At 36.0% G+C, this 20251-nt stretch overlaps 1 protein-coding gene across 3 annotated transcripts in view; it reads left to right on the forward strand.

Moving 5' to 3' along the window:
* The window catches only part of UPF2 (UPF2 regulator of nonsense mediated mRNA decay), a 110021-nt gene that overhangs the window by 69085 nt on the left and 20685 nt on the right, over positions 1–20251 (forward strand). For all 3 annotated transcript variants that reach the window (XM_075552384.1, XM_075552385.1, XM_075552386.1), the window contains exons 11-16: positions 2172–2288; positions 5946–6131; positions 9337–9540; positions 10187–10462; positions 13141–13324; positions 19312–19451. In XM_075552384.1, the coding sequence (XP_075408499.1) occupies positions 2172–2288; positions 5946–6131; positions 9337–9540; positions 10187–10462; positions 13141–13324; positions 19312–19451 (1107 nt within the window). The remainder of the gene's footprint in view (positions 1–2171; positions 2289–5945; positions 6132–9336; positions 9541–10186; positions 10463–13140; positions 13325–19311; positions 19452–20251) is intronic.

Consider the following 20251-nt stretch of genomic DNA (forward strand, 5'->3'; position numbering starts at 1 on the left):
TAGAAAAAGTGTTAATTATAGGCGCTATAAAAATTGAATAAATTAAAATATTTGGCTAATTTCTAAGAGGACAAGGAGTTAAAGGGGACATTAAACAGAAGAGCAAAATAGAAAACAAAGAGTAAGGTGATAGATATAAATGCAACTACATCAATATTTTTATTAAATGTGAAAGGACTTAAGCTTATAACATTAAAACAACTATATGCTATTGTAGGAGAGATACCCTGAAATATAAAGACTGGAAATATTAAAGTCAAAAGACAGAAATAATGTATAAACACTAAACTAAAAAAAACCCTGGTGTCGTGATAACAACTGTTTCTTCTTTACTGACCATCTTGTTATCTGGCATTTCACATTTACAAGGATAGAGAAAGATCCACTGTCCAATTATTTCACACATTAAATCCACTATCTAACTATTTTGTGCCCTACCTTTTGTGGTCATGAATACCACGGTGTTAGACAAGAGTAATGTTGACTATGCCTTTAAGTTATGTGCCGCCCTAACTAGGCTGTGGTTCTCGGTGGTTTGGCGCTTATACAATGATTTGATTTGGTAGTTAGGTAATGATATAGTCATACACCCCTTTTATTTAATGGCAGTTTGCACATACAACTTGATCTTTGCGACCAAACCTTGCCTATAAGAGAGGAGGTGGGAATACTGTTCTCAGACAATGTAGACTTTAAGGTATGAAGCATTGCTAAATATACAGAAGGATGGTTCACAATGATGGGAGTCATTCTAACAGGAAGCTATCACTTCTTGAATCAATATGCATCAAATAATGCAATTTAAAATTATTATAAAGAACATTTTCACAACTACAGGATAGTTAAATAGATCCACATAGTAAAGAGACTTGACAATGCCTCTTGCCATAGTTTACAACAGGCAGACAAGGTTAGGGAGAATATATAGCAGTAAGAATATAACAGTTAAAGATATATATATGTGGAGGACAAGATGAGTCAGGATATATAGAATTGGAACCACATAATTTAAAAATACATATATTTTTAATATAAAAATCTTTAGTTCACCTTACACCCAACAGCAGATGCATATTTACCACTTAACAAAATAAAGCATGAAGTCTCTACAATGTTGTTACTCCAGGATATTGAAATTATTAAGATTATTGATTGTTCCTTTGCTAAAGTTCTTTTTCTCTGTACCATTAATTTTCTTAAATGGATTTTTGGCATATTATTAACACACAAAATAGGCTTATAATAAATACAAATGGAAAAGTTATAGTTAAGTATGATTTCTTGGAGTTTTCAGAATGCTAATAATCACTGTAAATATTCAAGGGAACCAGATTCCTAAACCTTGAAACTTTCCAGGAGACTGTTTTCTACAAACTCAGGACAGCATTGTAGAAGGAATTGTGAAAACTTTTTGAATACTTTTCTTGAAAGGAATTATGCCACACAAATTTAAAAATATGAATATATTCACTACTTTGTTATTAACAGCATATGCAGAGGATGTGTATATATCTTGGACAAAGACTATCGAGAAATTCATTTTAAGGAAAGAATCAGATGTGTATATAAATTTTATATATAAATTTTGTTGGTTCATGATACCAAGTTATTAGAAACAATGTGTATGCTCCATAAATAAGAAGTATTTCACTTGTAAAGTTCATATTTAACATCTATACCTTTAAAATTACTCCATAGAAGGATAAATAAGCATGTTAAAAACTTCTCATTATTAGCTGTTATGTCTGTTTTGGTTTAGAAAATATACATATAAAATGATTGTGAAGCTATGAAAATGTTAAAGACAAAGCATATATAAATTCATATAATGAACAAATAGTACTTCTATAATCAGAACTTTTATATGCATCAAAACTGGGAATAAGAGCCATTTGAAAAACATCATATATTGGTACATGTTAAAATACATAGCTAATAATGTAGTTAAGGCTTTGAAATTAGTTTTCACATATCTATCTAAAGGGTAGACACGTTTCTAAATAATGTGCTATGGCTGAACAGATTGATGCTCAGTAATGAAGCTACTGAATTAAAGTAGACTCACATTTACAGTGACTGTATCAAAGTTTGTTACAGCTATGTATTACCTTCTTTCTTGAGTAAGGCTGAATTGTTATCTTTGTGGTGGTTAATCGTTTCTGTTATTCTAGATGCTTCTATCAGACTTTTCCCATCACCATATCGAAATGGCATGCACCCTCCTTGAAACATGTGGAAGGTTTCTTTTCAGATCTCCTGAATCTCACCTGAGGACCAGTGTGCTTTTGGTAAGAGCTTCACTGCTTGGTTGTGTTTTAGGTGAAAGTTTACATCCAATTTTTACTCAAATGGTTCTATGAATTTCATTACCATGTTCACAGTGTGTCAGCATTCTCATTATATTTACAAGGTTTGCTTTGTTTTCAGCCCTTCCCTGACTGCTCACCCTTGCTTTTAGATAAATGTTGACTGGTCTCATAAAGTTGATTTTTAAAAAAATTTCCTCATTGGTAGGATTATTTTCTTATCACCCACTAGGTTATTTGTTTGAGAGTGGCTTCAGTTCTAAGTTAAAAAGGTATCGTAGGTTGTCCAGGTAGCCTTTTTTTTTTTTTAGGTTTTGAGTTTTGTTGTCCTTTTTGTTCTTGTCTGTTGAAGATCTCTTTAGTGTCCCTGGTCAGCATGGTCAGTAGTGGTGTCTGTGCACCATCAGTTCTGCTCGCAGGCTGAGAGAGGCCAGGCAGAATGTGGGCTTTTAGTCTTGTGGCCGTTAGTCCTGTGGACTCATTTCTTGGATCTGGTTTCCGTCACTCTCTCGCTTCACATGAGGAGAGACTCGTAGTTGTAACTTAGATGACGATTCAAAAGTCTTTAAGACCCCAGACACTACTTACCGAACTAGGAGGGGGATCATGATCTTTATGAGCTCTTACTGTGCCAGCCACTGAGTTGCACCAGGTGATTATGATCGCAAGCTTTTTAACCAAATAAGCTAATCTCGTGAGGTGTTCAGCTCTATTCACTTACAAGTGGGCTCAAAAAGTCTGTGGGAAAATTCTATTTTCTTTTAATTCCATTTCCCATGAGTTTTTTGAAGCCCTCATATGTAGCACACACAGTTGATACATATGTCTATAAATATACCTATTCATGTATGCTCCCTATGTATATAATTGAAGTGCATTATTTACTTCAGAGATTAAAAATAATGACTAATGCTCATTATCTTGTTCTGCCATATGAATATGAACATTGAATTTTGAGAGGAGTCGTGTGTTGTGTGTGTCTGATGTCCCTAAAGAGCTATGGAAGGATTTTAAGCAAGGATTTTAAGCACGGAAGATGGATGTGATTGGATTTGTCTTTATATTGATGTAGAAGAGGTATATGAAGTGGCTGATACCCGAGATAGGTAAAACAGCCAAAGGTTGTTTGTAAAACTTTAGTGTAATAACAATGAATTGGGATGGAACATAACTTGATATACAAGGGGGCATCAATTAAATTTTTTTGAAGACAGTTCACAGGATCCTCCTGACATGCTTAGTATGAAAAATTTAGGAGGTAAAACAGTTGAGACTTGGTGGTGAGATGGAAGGGGTGAGGAAGATTGAAGTGCCCCAATCTCCAGCATTTTGACATGAGGTAGGGGCAGTCACAGAGAGCAGAGAAGGTTGAGAAACAGATGGGAACATGATTGGAAGCATATTTATGCTTCTAGGATAATCCAAAATGCATAGTTTATTGTTTTGGAAGCACATGCAAATCATCTCCAGTTTGCATTCAAATTTGTTCTCTGCTAAGTTAAAATTAGTTTGATGTGTGTCTCTTCATCCTACTTGATTGAGGAATCTCTTTGTAATCTGTCCAAATAAATAATGTAGATTAAAACCAAACCATTGCCGAGGCTGCAAATCATAGGTTCCTTTTTTTTTTGACCTGCCACCTGTTCAGGGGAAAATAAATTACTCTGTGTCCCCTGGCAATTACAATTTTTTTTACTCTAATTCCAGGGGTAAAGTGTAGGTTTCTGCTTTTGCAGCCTCTTCTCCATTGTTCCAGCACCTCCTCAGGGGTGGTATCGTCCACTTTAGAAAACACTGTAAATCTTTATGGGAACAGACAGCCTCATCTTTCCTCTACGGAGCAGCTGGTGTGCTTGAACTGTGGACCTTGTGTTTAGCTGCCCAATGCCTAACCCATGGTAGCACTAGGGCTTTTTAATATGAATAAAGACTATGTTACGTATTTACAAATGGTAAGTTAAGCATCTATAAATAGTTTAGAAGTACTAATAGACCAGAAAAACAGTTATGAAATAAGTTTAAAGTAGCAAAAATTTTCGTATTTGACAGGTTTATATGGATGGCAATCTATATGGAGAAACTCAAGTGTTTTTAAGAGTTCGTTCGTTTGTTCATCCATTCATATATTCTGTTGTATACTAATTGCACCTCCTGTGTGCTAGTCCAGGCACTGTTTTAAGCGCTAGCTAGGTATTCAGCATTGGAAAAGATAATATCTCCTATTTTCGAACTTACATTTTTTTATTTAATCATTTTATTGGGGGCTTATGCAACTCATCACAATCCATACATACATCAGTAGCGTCAAGAAACATTTGTACATTCATTGCCCTCAACATTCTCAAAACATTTCCTCTCTGCTTAAGCCCTTGACATCAACTCCTCATTTTTCTATCTCCCTCCACGCTCCCGCCTCCCTCATGAACCCTTCATAATTTATAAATTATTATTTTGTCATATCTTACACTGTCCGACGTCTCCCTTTACCCACTTTTCTTTTGTCAATCCCTCAGGGAGGAGGTTATATGTAGATCCCTGTAATCGGTTCCCCCTTTCTACCCCACCCTCCCAGTATCGCCACTCTCAGCACTGGTCCTGAAGGACTCAGCTATCCTGGATTCCCTGCTTTTCCAGTTCCTATTTGTACCAATGTACATCCTCTGGTCTAGCCAGAGTTGTAAGGTAAAATTGGGATCATGATAGTGTGGAGGGCAGGGGCGTGGGGGCAGCAAGCATTTAGAAACTAGAAGAAAGTTGTATATTTCATCATTGCTACACCATACCCTGACTGGCTTGTCTCCTCCTGGCTACCCTGTTGTAAGGGAATGACCAGTTGCCTACAGATGGGTCTTGGGTCCCCAATCTGAACTCTTCCCTCATTCACAATGATATGATTTTTTTTGTTGTTCTTTGATGCTTGATACCTGACCTTCGACACCTCGTGATTACACATGCTGGTGTACTTCTTCCATGTGGGCTTTGTTGCTTCTGAGCTAGATGGCCTCTTGTTTACCTTCAAGCCTTTAAGACCTCATATACTATCTATTTTGATAGCCGGGCACCATCGAGCTTACATTTGTATACATAGAGAGAGTGATTTTTCAGAATTGAAAGCATGTCACTGCACCTGAAAGTTCTTATCTTTCCAGTTGCCGGTTTCCATTTGATCCCAGTTAGGTAGTTCTTACCGAGTGTAGTACTCAAGGCAGACTTTGACTAGTCAAGCTAGACTATTGATTGCTTTTAAGAAGACTTTAGGAACTGTTTTTGGTTTAAAGCATTAAGATCCCAGGACAGTTGTTTAGGGTTTTTACATTCTCCTTAATTCTGGTCACTCATATATGCAAGTTTTGCTTTCTGTACAGTTCAATTTAGCAGAGTTATAAGGTATAGTTGTAGTAAAATTATCATAAGTATTTTATTGAATAAGCCTTCTGGCTAAATACACATAGACCAAATATTCTAAAAAAAGATGATTGTTGGTGGAAGTGATTTGGTGTGCTTACACATTCTTAGATAGACTTAATGATTTCTTTGCCTTTTCTAGCCAACAACCATTTATCCCTGAGAATAGAAATGTATTTGGAATAAAGCCATCTGAATTGAAATGTCTTGGTTAATTTGGGTCTTTAATTTTAGGAACAAATGATGAGAAAAAAACAAGCAATGCATCTTGATGCCAGGTATGTCACAATGGTGGAGAACGCATATTACTATTGCAACCCACCTCTGGCTGAGAAAACCGTGAGAAAGAAGCGTCCTCCTCTCCAGGAATATGTTCGGAAGCTTTTATACAAGGATCTCTCTAAGGTTACTACTGAGAAGGTAAATCTTAATGAAATCATATCGTAATAGTCTGTTTGACTTGTGGTAATGCAAAACTTAATATTCGAGCAAATAAATACTTTGTCAGCTTAATTGCAGTAGTATTAAAATCAGTGAGTGCTTTCCTTCAAGTCCATGCATTTTCCAGTAGTTTTAGATCAGGGTGATACATTCGTTTTCATAGACAAAAAACTCAAACCCACTGCCATTGAGACAAGGATGTCTCATAGGGACCCTATAGAACATGGTAGGACTCCTCCCATGAGTTTCCAGACTAACTCTTCATGGGAGAAAACCCTTTCTCAGAAACTCTTGTCTTTCTCCTTCGGGGAAGCTGGTGGTTTTGAGCTACTGACTTTTTGGATTATAACCCAATGTTTGTATAACCACTATGCCACTAGGCCCCTCCTTTTAACGACCTACAAGGTACAGACAAGTAAATTTCTTATATTAGGTAACATTTTATGACAGAGAAATGTAAGTGGGGCTATAAAAATTCCAACAGTAAAGAGAGGTAGGTTTATATCCCAGGCTCCATTGTGATTGATTCTATAAGTCATTCTAAGTAAGACTTTATATAATATATAATGTTTGAGATGCAGATTTTACTTTCCTTTTATGATAACTTCTTTTTCTAATTAAAATGTTAATGTTTCCAAGTAAAAGAATTGTCTCGGTGTATACAAAGGAGGCAAAAGTGACTGTAGGAAAAAAGAAAAGGATAATGGATATGTTCTTAAATTTTTTGAAACCCCTTTATCTTAGTTCCGTTTATTTTTGGTGTTCTGTAATGAATTTTGCCTTAAATAGACCTCTCAGTCTATGAGATGTAAACCTTGAGTGGCATTAGGTGATCCATGAACCCTTTCAAATTTCATAATTTTAATTTCTGTGGCTTTTTTTTTTAACCTTCTTTAGAATCTCAACATGGGCCAATTTCCAGAATAGCTTAAGGTTGATTATCCTATTTGCTTAAATCATTTTGGCTACCTTGTTAGAAACTTTGAAGTAAAATGTCTTCACCAAGACAGTATTTCTTGGTTAACTTTACAGTGTGAAAATAATACAATGTTTAACAACTTTTGGGGAGTAGATGGGTTATGGGGAGAAAAAGCAAATTCACTTCTGGAAAAGGAGACTTATGGGAGGATAAACAACATGAGCTAGCCATGGGGAGGGAGGAGAGCAAAGAGGATTGATGGTGTAGCTTTGAAAATGGAAACCGTGTTTCTGAAAACCAGAGACAGTAGTTGAAAACAGTAAGGATTTTGAAAGCTGTTTGAGACGTGTGAAGCAGTTGAGAAGATATTTCCAATGAAATTAAAATGATAATATCTACTGGTATGAAAAAGATAGTGGATTCTAGATATAGAAGGCAGAGATTAAAGCAATAGTTGGCAGTCTTCCGATAGTATCCACTTTCTTCCAGAGTAAGAGTGGAAAGATTTTTAATTACAGAATTCTGATGACCTCATGAGGAATAGTTTGGGAAATAGCAGTTACTTTGATGGGACACTTACAATGTGCCGATCATTTTCTATGAATTTCACGTATCTATGTAAAAGGCTTTTAGTATGGCCCTTTTACAGGTGAGGAAACTGAGAATGTTGGGTAGTATTGGTCCTGAGATAATGTTCTCTATTTTCAGTGCTCTATTAATGAGCATTCTTGGTCTTATTGATTTGTTGGAAATTGTTATTAAAGACAAAGTGAATGGTGGGCCTAAGAACATAATTAATTAAAAACAAAAAACCAACAATACAACAACCTGGGGCATTTTTTCCGAGTGACCTGAGTATGTAAATTTATAGGCAGTCTTGACTTACGGACTGAGTTTTATTTCAATGACTCCTTTGTAAGTCAGTTCTGATGTAAGTCAAATATACCTTTCCCCTTTTCTTTAAATATTTTAATTATTATTTCTTGTATTGCAATGTTTATAAATCTGATTTTTATTTGCCTTTGGGTATTGAAAGCATTACATATAAAATTACAGATTTTTAAATACATGTTGTTTAAGTGCTATGAAATCTGTTCTGATGCACAGCATCCCTGTGTACAACAGAACAAACACTGCCTGGCTCTGGGCCATCCTCTGAATTATTTCTGTGTTAGAGCCTGTTGTTGCAGCTTCTGTGTCAGCCCAGTTTCTTGAGGGGCTTTCTGTTTTCAGTGCCCTTCTGTACTTATGTACATAAAAAATCACATCACAAAAATGTCCACGGCTAATGCAGAAGAGTTGGATGTCATAATGTGTCCGTGGCAGTATTAGCTCCACTTGGATCATATGGATGATCCCTGGAATGGGGATGACGTGCCTAGTCAGAAAACTAGTGAGAGTTGGCTACCTGGTCCCTTTCTCTTATTCTTCCTGTTTTCCAAGTGATACCTCATTTTGTCCCAATCCTGCCCATATAGAAAGATGAAGCTATCTGCCACTGTAGAGATTTACTGCCTTAAAACCCTACATAAAGTCACCAGGAGTCCAAACCGATTTGATGGCAGTGGATAGTTTAGCAAAACAGCCGATGTTTTCAAGCAGCTAATGCCCCTTAAATAATTTAGAAACATTCCAGTAAATTTTTTCACTGGAATATTTTTGATGACTTCTCTTTCTTAACTATTTCTTTCCCTTTAAAAATCCATTACTTCCTAGTCTTTCAATTAGCCCTCAGGATCATTGAACTTTTCCCTGTCGCTAACAGCAAGTTCTAAATTTGGTGTTCTTGTCATATAGACAATTTCCCCACCATTATCTCGCATCACGTTATCCTGCTCATGTACTTGGAGCATGTCCAAGAGTTCACCAATTTTTCCTATTCCCCCTACATTCCTCCTATGAAGATACACCAACAGCAATAGTATACACGGAAAAATAAACCAAAAATGGACGAGTTAAATGCAGTTCCTTGTAGTTTTAATACACCATAATTCAGGGACTACCTGTATACTGTTAGTTTTATTGAAGACTAGGAAACTAAAGACAATTTGAAGACAGTATGGAAAGACTTTGGCAATATGTAAATAAATATTGTCACCACTTAACTGAATGAATCTTAATGCTCATGTCTCTAAAGTGAAGAGGCTGGTTGAAGCTCTCTGAAGTCTTTCCCAGTTCTGTGACTCCACAATAAAACATCTGAATTATTTGTCATAGAAGCTTACTTTGTGTTTCTTTTAATAACTTAAAACTTCCTCCTTTTAGGTTTTGAGGCAGATGCGCAAGTTGCCCTGGCAGGACCAAGAAGTGAAGGACTATGTTATCTGCTGTATGATAAACATCTGGAATGTGAAATATAATAGTATTCATTGTGTAGCCAACCTCTTAGCAGGGCTAGTGCTCTACCAAGAGGATGTCGGAATTCATGTAGTGGACGGTGTTCTAGAAGATATTCGATTAGGAATGGAGGTAAAAAGGACTTTGGGGACTCAGGGCCCCAACTTGAGCTGTTTGGGAAATTTGAAATAACTGTTACCTAATTTTATTGAAAAAATGCATGTACTTATAAAATGTAGTACAATTTATTATACCTATTGAGTTAAGATTTGCTAAAATCCCTGTTGTATCAGATTTCTTAGCTTGGACTAATACTAGTGTATTTTTGTCTCTTTCTCAAGCTTATCGGGTTTGGCATTCAGGTTACAGGCATCTATACATTTATTAAATTAGAAAAACCTGCTAATTGTTGTATAAGAATTTTTGTAAGCAGTTCCCTCTAATAGCAAAACTTGAAAGTATTTATTGCTTAAGTACAGGATGACAGGGAAAATAGGTTAGAGGAGGCCAGTAAGGAGACACTGTTTTAGAAACTATCCATTTAGTAATAGCAATATTAGATTTTAAAACTTAGTCTTCTTTTATTAAAACATTTTAAGGATAGCAATTTCCTATAGAGAGAACAGAGTGATCCTGGTCTTAGGAAATTTTTTTCTCCTTATTCATTGTACTCTATTGATTTTGTAATATGACTGAGGGGATTTTTACCTGTTTTTATCATATGCATTATTTAAATCTATAATGGAAATCTAAATATTTGTGTTTCTTTGTTTCTTAGGTTAATCAACCGAAATTCAACCAGAGACGCATTAGCAGTGCTAAGTTCTTAGGGGAACTTTATAATTACAGAATGGTTGAATCAGCTGTTATTTTTAGAACTCTTTATTCTTTTACTTCATTTGGCGTTAACCCTGATGGTTCTCCAAGTTCACTGGATCCACCTGAACATCTCTTCAGAATTAGACTAGTATGCACTATTTTGGATACCTGTGGCCAGTACTTTGATAGAGGTTCCAGCAAGCGAAAACTCGATTGCTTCCTTGTATATTTTCAGGTATATCCATATAAGAGCCAAATATATACATTCTGAGATCATGTTATAAAAATGTTAGTGTTCTTAATAATATGAATGTTGTTATTATTATAAAAATTATTATATTAATGTTCATATAAGATGTATTTTCCATGCCTGGCATGGCACTTTAGAGATTTAAAAATATTTGTGGATTCTAAAATGTTATATAAACATCCTAATTGCATTGTAACTTTTATTATTGTTAATGGTCATTTGCCTTAGGAATTATTTTGACAACAGTTTCTGAATTTGATATAATAGATTATAAATTACTATTAATATACTGATTTATAGTTAAATTAATAGGTTGATCTTTCCATATCTTACATATTTCAGTTTATGATGTAAACTTATAATTTAGAACAAATACAGTATAAATTGAATTGCAATTTAGCCACTATCTATTCTTGTGCCTGACCTTCTACAGTAGAGATAATCTTCTATAATGTTTGTGTTTTAAAAATTAACATATTAATTTTGTGTTTGAAACCCAAGTACTAGGTTGAGTTCCAAAATATTCAGTGGCAATTAGGGTGACAGCTCACAGCCCGATTTCTTAAGTAATGCTGCTGAAGTCAAGTGCCAATAATACTACCCAATTCTATATGACCACTGTTGTCAGTATTGTTGTCATTCACCCATTGATGAAGACAATAAATGTAAAGTTACAGCTTGAGGCATCCAAATTTCATCCTCACAATAGCTGAGGCTAAATACACTTCAGAAAGAACAGCTCATTAGTGATCTCCTGCCACCACTATATCTTACTCCCATATCTTCTGAGCTACTGAGCAAAACACGGGGAGGCGAGTTTAGATCATCGGTTCTCAACCTGTTGGTCACTACCCCTTTGGGTATCAAACGACTCTTTCACAGGGGTCACCTAAGACTATCGGAAATCACATTTCCGATGGTCTTAGGAACTGAGACACCGCTCCTCTATCCTTCACCAGGTGGGTCCGCCCACATGCAGTTACGCCCACCTACACGAGTACCCACCATGAAAACTTACCCATGCTACACCATGCTTCAAGACAAAATTCCATTTATTTGTCATTGTTTTTGTGATGAATCACTATTTTGATTATGTTCAATTTGTAACAATGAAAATATATCCTGCAAATCAGATATTTACATGACGATCCCTAACAGTAGCAAAATGACAGTGATGAAGTACCAACGAAAACAGTTTTATGGTTGGGGGTCACCACCACATGAGGAACTGTATGAAAGGGTTGCAGCATTAGGAAGATTGAGATCCACTGGTTGAGAGACTTGAGGGTCAGATTCCGTAGTAAAGAGTGTTTTTACATTGGCGAGTACCTTTATTGAAAACCACAGGTTAGCTACAACATGACAGCTATTGTTCTCCACTTGCAATGTAGAATCCCTTTCAGAAGAGATTTCTTATTTGGATTCACTCAGACATCCCAGACAGAGATAAGACAATCAGAAATATCCAGTATAAGAAATAGAAAGACACATTTTCCAAATTGATTACAAGATAGAAGTGTAGCCGAGATAATATGTGGGAAATAGGAATGAAGTGTAGGGGAAAGTTGGTGTATTTTGCCTAGAACTTAGAATATAGATAGGAAGATTACCAGGAACAGTGCTTCTCTACGTTAATGCGTACATGTTGCATAAAGTGGATATTGTTAAGATTTAGTTGGTCAGTGATGGAGTCTAAGATGCTATATCTCTATATGAGTGCAGCTCATATTTTGATGTGAGGACCAAGAACAAACTGGACAGGAAGCATTAAGACATCAGAAATTACCTGTTTATATCCTAGTAAATTCTTGGGGTCTGCTTCCAGTTATTGAAAACTTATGATTTTGAGCAAGTACAAAATGAAAGTAGGGAAAATATGTACACAGAGCCATATGCACTGTAGATGATCAATAAATGCTTATTGGTTAATGATTTTTATATATTTTAAAAACCCTGTCTCCAGATTCTTTAACTGACCTTTTTAAAATCAAAGGAGATGGCATAGAGAAAATACTATTTTATAAGAACTAAGGAAGTCCTGGTAGTATAGTGGTTATGCGTTTCATGGTATGTAGTGCTTGCTAACTGCAAGGTCATCAGTTTGAAATCACCAACCTTTCCATGGGAGAAAGATGAGGCGTTCTACTTTTTAACAGTCTTGGAAACTCAGGGGCAGTTCTACCCTGTCCTGTAGGCTCACTGTCAGTCAGAATCGTCGGCTTGCTGGCAATGATTTTTTTAAATCACTTTAATCTGGTTTTGTCTTGTAAAATTATTTAAACCCTGTTTGTGGATGGAGGAAAGCCTTGTTGGCAACAGTTTGGGGTGAAGGCGGAGTTGCTACATTATTTCAGACTACCTGAAATTTTCTCTTACTTCATGTATAATTTTTCCTTGCCTGACTTTAAAAAAGGGACTCTGTAATAGTTACAATTTAAAAAAATACTTGGAGTCAACAAATGATTCAGAAACTGTAAATTGAGGAAACTAATTAGAATAGGGAGCAGGAATAAGAACATTGCTGTTGACCAAATAGAAATATGATAGAGGTCTTCTATCATTCTTTAGTTGTATTTTAATTACGTTGCGTCACAATACAAATTATTTTATAAATATTGTAAATTTCTTTGCAATAGCTTAATTTAATTTTCATCTGTTATCAGCGTTATGTTTGGTGGAAGAAAAGTTTGGAGGTTTGGACAAAAGACCATCCATTTCCTATCGACATAGATTACATGATCAGTGATACACTAGAACTGCTAAGACCAAAGATCAAACTCTGTAATTCTCTGGAGGAATCCATCAGACAGGTACACGACCTGGAACAAGAATTCTTAATAAAACTAGGTAAGCAATTAATTTCAGAGAGAAAATGAAAGTGACACTTGGCAGATTGTTCCTAGAATTTGCTTTCTAATGTTGGCAATTTGAGTTTACGTTTGTCAGTTTTCTACTTTTGATGTTGAGTGCTGTGTTGCAGTACTAGATGAAATCTGTACGTCTACTAAGAAATTTTATTAAATAATCCCAAATTGGAGGACTTTGAAGCAGCGGATAGTGATAGAAAACTACAATCCTCTTAGCCTCTCTGTAAATTGTAGATGGTTTGCTTGCGAATGTAAATTCGGAAGGTCCCTAAATGTTGCTGATTTATTTGAACCCATATTGGGGCACCCTTGAGACGTATGCTTCTGTAAAGACAAACCCTGCGCCACTGGTTCAGCTCTGACTCATAGCAGCTCTCGGTGACAGAGGAAAGCTGGCCCCGGGTGCTTCTAAATCTATATATACTCTTGATGAAAATAGACCTAACACTTTTCTCCCACAGCATGGATTTTGGGTGTCAACTCCTTACCTTTGGTTGAGTGTAAAAAGATCAAGGGGGAAATGTCTGACCTCTTTTGATTTCACAGGAGGGAAGGATAAGAGTCACCACTAGCACCAGCCCTGGACCAGTTCCTACGACGTAGAGGTTGGACATGCCTTTACCCTCCCCCTCCAGCCTTTTTACCAGTTCGCCCACCAACTATCCCTTTCTCATCGCAGACTCACAGTGATGTGAAGGTTTATTCGAGAAGGTAACAGGATACAGTTCAAAATCAGGAACGCTCAGGTCACAGTTCTTCTAGTCAAGACGGTTTCTTTTCGGCTGTGCCCACAGGCACACTGCTCTCTGGGCTTTGGCTGCTTAGGCATGTGACCCCTTGGCCTCTGCTCTGCTCAGGTAGTGTCACCAAGCTCTTGTAGTGCTGCAGGTAAATGCCCAAAAGACACTCAAATCTAGCTCTGTGAGTCAGCAAACCAACCTTCTGAAATTAAATGCTTGTAGGCCCCTGACTCAACAAGCCAGTTTTCTTCCCTGAAGGCAGGCAGCTTTCCCGGCTCTGTCTTGTCTTGTGCTCTAGCCCATAAATCTGCTCTTGCTGCCGTTCCTCGGACACTGTCTGTCCCTGGAGTGAGGAGGTGTACTGTGCTGGACTTTCGGGATCCAAAGTCCATGTTCTACTCTGAGGCCTTCTTTTTTCAGATTAGTAATAGTTCCCCTTTCCTGCTTCTGATTTTTTTTTAATACCAAGTGGGGTGGCAAAAGTAATCCTCATGTTAGATTCCAAGTTTTTATAGTCACAAATAACCCTATCAACCGTCACTCACAATTGAGTCATATAATTCTATCACCATTTTCCCTTCTCTTATTCAGACCCATTAGGAAAAGTCATTTAATGGGAGTTAAAAAGACGATTGTTCACTTATTCACTGCTGTCAAGCCATTTTGATTTACAGTGATAGCTCTTTAAGGCCACTTTCAAAGGAAGTCTTGATATTGGATTACTTAAAACTTCTTGAAGTTAGTATCTCAAATAGTTTTGCCATTTTATAAAACCTTGTAAGGAGCCTTAGTGTTGCAGCGGGTTATGTATTGGACATCAGTTTGAAATCACCATCCACTCTGTGAGGAAAGATTAGGCTTTCTACTTCTGTAAAGAGTTAGTCTTGGAAACCCACGAAGATAGTTGTACTCTGTCCTGTGGGGCTGCTATGAAACAGAAAGACTGGCTAGAAGAACCATATTAAGTAATTCACTACCCTGTAGTGAGCAGCCAAGTTCTTAACCATTACACCAAAATTGTAGCCAAGAAAACTCAATAAAGTGTTTCTATTCTAACACATGGAATTATCCTGAGTCAGAATCAGCTCAGTAGAGATGGGTTTTTGTTTTGTTTTTCGATATATAAAGTTTTCCATTTAGGTTCTTCTTAGCTATTATATATTGTGTATTTTCAACAGGCATTATTTCTTAAGAAAGAAAGGGCAGGCTAGAAATTACAAAAGGTGGGAGTACCTCCTAGAAATTGGTACCTATCCTACAGCGTTCCAGACCTTATCAACTGGCAGTTTTCTCCCTTTTTTTCTGTTTTCTCTCTCTTTGCTCCTTCGGTCTTTCTAAGGACTAGAGAAACTTAGTAGACAATTACCTCTGCACGTTCTCAGTCTCCTCCTACAATTCTTCTTGGAGAAGAATACCTCCATTGGGGACTGTAGGAGACAACTGCTTTTGTCCTTAGAAACAGGTGTGACAAGAGGTAACTATACCATGTGGTTTGGTTGTTGATAGCTCCTACCATGTTTATTGTTGTCACGTATTTTCAACACAGACTAACATTTTTCATTAGAGGATCTTTACCCTCACATGATAGTATTGTATAAGTTTATAGTATTGTATATCTGAAAATTTTTTCTTTGTGGCATTTGATTTTCCCTCTAAAGCTATTCTTTTACCATATCATTAAATCTGGCATATTAATAGATTTCTTTTTCCAATGGCAAATACTCTTTTGGAGCATATAATTGGTGTTACTTATTTGTGCTTAATTCTTAAAGGTACAACTGTATAAATATTAATTTTTCCTACCTCTCATCTCCTAAAGGCTTACTGATTTTTTTTTTGTTCTTTGAACTGTACCCCAAGTCATCTACTTTGTTTTCACTTTTCAGTTTTCCATTGGTGTAAGCAAAGTGTTAATTTATTTACTATGTATTTCATTAACTTCATTTTCTTTCAAATTGTGTTAGTCTTCTTTCCAAATCTTTTGGTAATCTGTATAGTATGCATGAGTAAATATTTTTCACACCTAGTTTGGTAGCAGTAAAGAGAACATTGTGGTTTGTCCTTGATAAATCAAAGGGCATTAGAGGCTTCCTGTGAGAAGCCTGTTTTTATTTAGAATGTAAGAGTGGGAGAAACGGGCCACCATTTACAAATGAAACTATAAAAGATGATAACAAATATTATCGATATGGTCCCAAGCCTTGTCCATTTTCCTCCTGATTGTAGACTCTGTATGTCAGGAAGAAAATTGTCATATTCATGAATAAATATTAAATCTATTTCATGTTGAAAGCCGTTAGATAATATAGTATCTTGCCTTTGATATATTTTTAAAATCATTTTATTGGGGCCTCATACAACTCTTATCACAATCCATACATCAATTGTGTAAAGCACATTTGTACATTCGTTGCCCTCAACATTCTCAAAACATTTGCTCTCCACTTAAGCCCCTGGCATCAGCTCCTCTTTTTTATTCCCTCCCTCCCCTTCACCCCTCCCTCATGAACCCTTGATAATTTATAAATTATTATTTTGTCATATCTTACACTGTCCGATTTCTCTCGCTTCACCCACTTTTCTGTTGTCTGCCCCCCAGGGAGGAGGCTATATGTAGATCTCTAATCGGTTCCCCCTTTCCACCCTACCCACCCTCCACGCCTGAACATGCATTAGCTTATTTTAGTTTTATAACAATGCGATGCTAGGTAATAAAGAAACAGAACAATCATTCCCTTGAATTCTATGTGTTATCATTAAAAGTAATAAATATGTTTGCTGTAGAAATTTTTTAAAATGACAAGAGAAAACCCATAATTTCATACTCTTTAGATTCCATACTCATAAAGATATCATGTGTTAACATTTTGATGTATATTCATCTACTTTAAATTTTTCAAATTTTGTATATGATGAAATTAGGATCCTTTTATACATAGAGAAGTTGTGGAATTGGAGAATGCTTTGTGGTGTATATGGTAACCTAAAGTTTTAAAAATTACACAAATAACTGTATAAGGAAGAAGAAAATGTTCTAGAGTTAGAATTGATTGTGGTGATAATTATACAGCTCTTGATATGGTTGAATTATTGAATTGTCTGACATGACATGTGGATGAATTGCCAATAAAACTTTAAAAAAAAGAAAAATATAAAAGCAAAAATAGGATGGTGACAAGCATATTGGTGAAAATTTGATAGGAAATCATTTTGTATCATGTGGCAAACACCAGAGGGATTAAGGATGAAATATTTACTTTTTAAATAGTTAATCATATATCTGGAGAGATGTTTATGTTCCCAAATCTTACAAATATATAGAAGAACACAAAAGCAGAAAAATTCTGGTATTTAAGTCTTTCTTATAGTGGGAAATTAAAATGAAAGGACAAATCTTTGCATCCCAGGCCAGTTTGTTGTCACTTGTTTTAAAGATCACAGGCACGTTGGTACATCTGAGTAGTTCCATAGACAAATGGACGTTACGTAATTAAATAAGACAACACCTGTAGTTGATATTTTTATTAAGTTATTAAGTATTGTCCTAATGATAGAGGTACTATTACTAGGTAACATACCAAATCAGAATTCAAAGATTGTGCTTTCTGATATGCTGAATATGTAGGGAAAACAGTCCACATAACGGCGAAATAGCTATTAAGTCCGACAAGGGGATCTTGCAGTTTAGATTAGTCTGTGTTGTGACAGGATAACTAGAGTACCAAGCAGCTCGGGTTCAGGAGAGCCATGTTTGATTTTAGTCCTCAGACACACTTAAATCTGATGTGCATTGTTAGTATTTTACTGCTTGGATTTTGTAGTTTATCTTATTTTCATAATCAATTTGAAATTTAGTTTCCTAGGGTTCTACTGGATGATGATAAAGTTTAGCAAATGCAAAATATAATACTTATAAAGTGTTTTTAAAAGCTGATTTGTAACACAAATGAACATATGCTAAAATATGCATTTTACTTTACAAATTATAGTACAACTATCAAAATTCTGCTACTTGTACACATGCATTTTAAGTGGGTATAGCAAAAGTGCAAAGTGACAAGGGCTTTAAAAAGGTCTTGGAAAAATTAGATGATCCTTTAACCCAATTTTTCCATGAACTATTATGACAACTTTGGGGGAAAAGATGTGTTCTATCATTAAATATAAAATGGGATGATACATTTTTGAAGTATTTTAGGAGCTTGTAGGAGATGAAGTTGCAGATTAAAATAGTTGTCAATGTTAGTTTATACAGGAAGTACAAAACTAAATTGTGAGAATGGGTAGAATTTGAAAATATATATTGAAGTGTATTCTCGGTTGAGGGAGATGGCACCGCTGCTTGAACAATGGATTTTGCCAGCAGCAGCAAGACCCCCGCAGGGTTTTCATCTGTTGGACACAGGGTTGTTAGGAGTTGCAGCAGACAGGATGGCAGCCAACAACAGCCTCCCATGAGCAATGTCCCAAGGCAGTGTGCTTTATGACATGACGCGGAGAAGACTTAGGGGAGCAGGATGGGAAATAATTGGATCAAGTGACTATTTTATGTGCAACTTGGAAGTACAGATGAACTTGGAAGTCAAATTTTAATAAGGGAGAATTGATTCGGCAGTGAAATGTCATATGAACATGAGAAAGTGGGAACAAATTCAAGCCGCTTGGTTTGAGTTGCCTTGGAAGGAACGGTTTGGGGCAAGGCAGGGAAACTGTATTTTGACAGATGCTGTTACTCTGTTTTTCCTCAGTCTTCATTTGCAGGCCCTCAGCATGATAGCCAGTGCAGCTTCTCCACTAATGTGACACGGTCATCTTTGAGTTTTCAGAGATTTTAAAAGTTTTTTTGGTAAAGGGAATTCCTGTGTGTTCAGTAAGGTTATACCTATGTGCTGTGACTTTGCATGTTTCTTTAGTTGAGATTGAGACTGAGATAAGCAGGGTAATTCTGGAACATTTTGAAAGGGTAGTGGTGATGTATACATTTGTGTATTTTTTTGTTATGGTGAAGTAAAGTATAACATGCTCCTTTATTCAAATGAAGGTTTGTACATGTAATTTTCAAAATGTTTCTCAAAGTAGTTTTAAATTCCATTCTTATTTTCTGTGGCCAAAAAAATGGTTATTGGATTATTCTAATATAGACACTTTAACTGAAGTGGCTATAGTGTTGAAAACTAGTCTTTAGAAGCTTTTGAAATTTATTTTTCTGTTTTCTCTTTATTTTAAGGGCTAGTAAATGACAAAGATTCAAAAGATTCTCTGGCAGAAGGAGAGAACCTTGAAGAGGATGAAGAAGACGAAGAAGGCCGAGCTGAAACGGAAGAGCAATCTGGAAATGAAAGTGAAGTAAATGAGCCAGAAGAAGAGGTGATGCCTTTTCTTTATAACAAATAGGTACATTTGATTGTGTGAACCACGATCTCTAAACAGTTAAACAGATCGCCTTTCCTCATTTTATCATAGGAAATGTAACTCTCAGTATTTTTGTTTCAAAATCCCTTGATTAACTTTTTGAGAGGTAAAATACCGACACTTTCTTTAACAAGTGAATAGTTATTGTATTTCTGTGGCTCTATTAAGACAAACTGTAGACAGTTGATTGCTCTTCTATCATGCGCACGCGCTGTCAAGACGTCATTTTTTATCATTGATCAAAACAGTTTTCATTACTTCTTTTTTCAAAACGTTAAGTTAAAATTTTTTATTTAAAATAATGTCTTACAATTTGCTTCTTGTCCATACCGTAGTGAGTGAATCAAATGTATCGAAGAAAACATAACTGACATGAACTCAACTGTGTGAGAGTAAAAAGGGGTTTTACTATTGTCTCTATATATGAACTTTGAAGTGTTTTTTTTTAAGTCAAGCTAATAAGTATGCTTCGTACTTTTCCCCTACTCATGATATGTCTACTCCTTAGGTACTTAGAGCCTTTAGGACAGCAGTTCTCAACCTGTGGGTCATGACCCCTTGGGAGGGGTGTCGAATAACCCTTTCACAGGAGACTCCCGATTCATAACAGTAGCACAATTACAGTTATGAAGTGGCAATGAAAATAATTTTATGGTTGGGGGGGGGGGATCACCACAACATGAGGAACTGTATTAAAGGGTCGTGGCATTGGGTAGGTTGAAAACTTCTCCTTTAGGAGAATAATTAAAAAACAT

Source organism: Tenrec ecaudatus, chromosome 6, assembly GCF_050624435.1.
Source record: "Tenrec ecaudatus isolate mTenEca1 chromosome 6, mTenEca1.hap1, whole genome shotgun sequence".
NCBI lineage: Eukaryota > Metazoa > Chordata > Mammalia > Afrosoricida > Tenrecidae > Tenrec > Tenrec ecaudatus.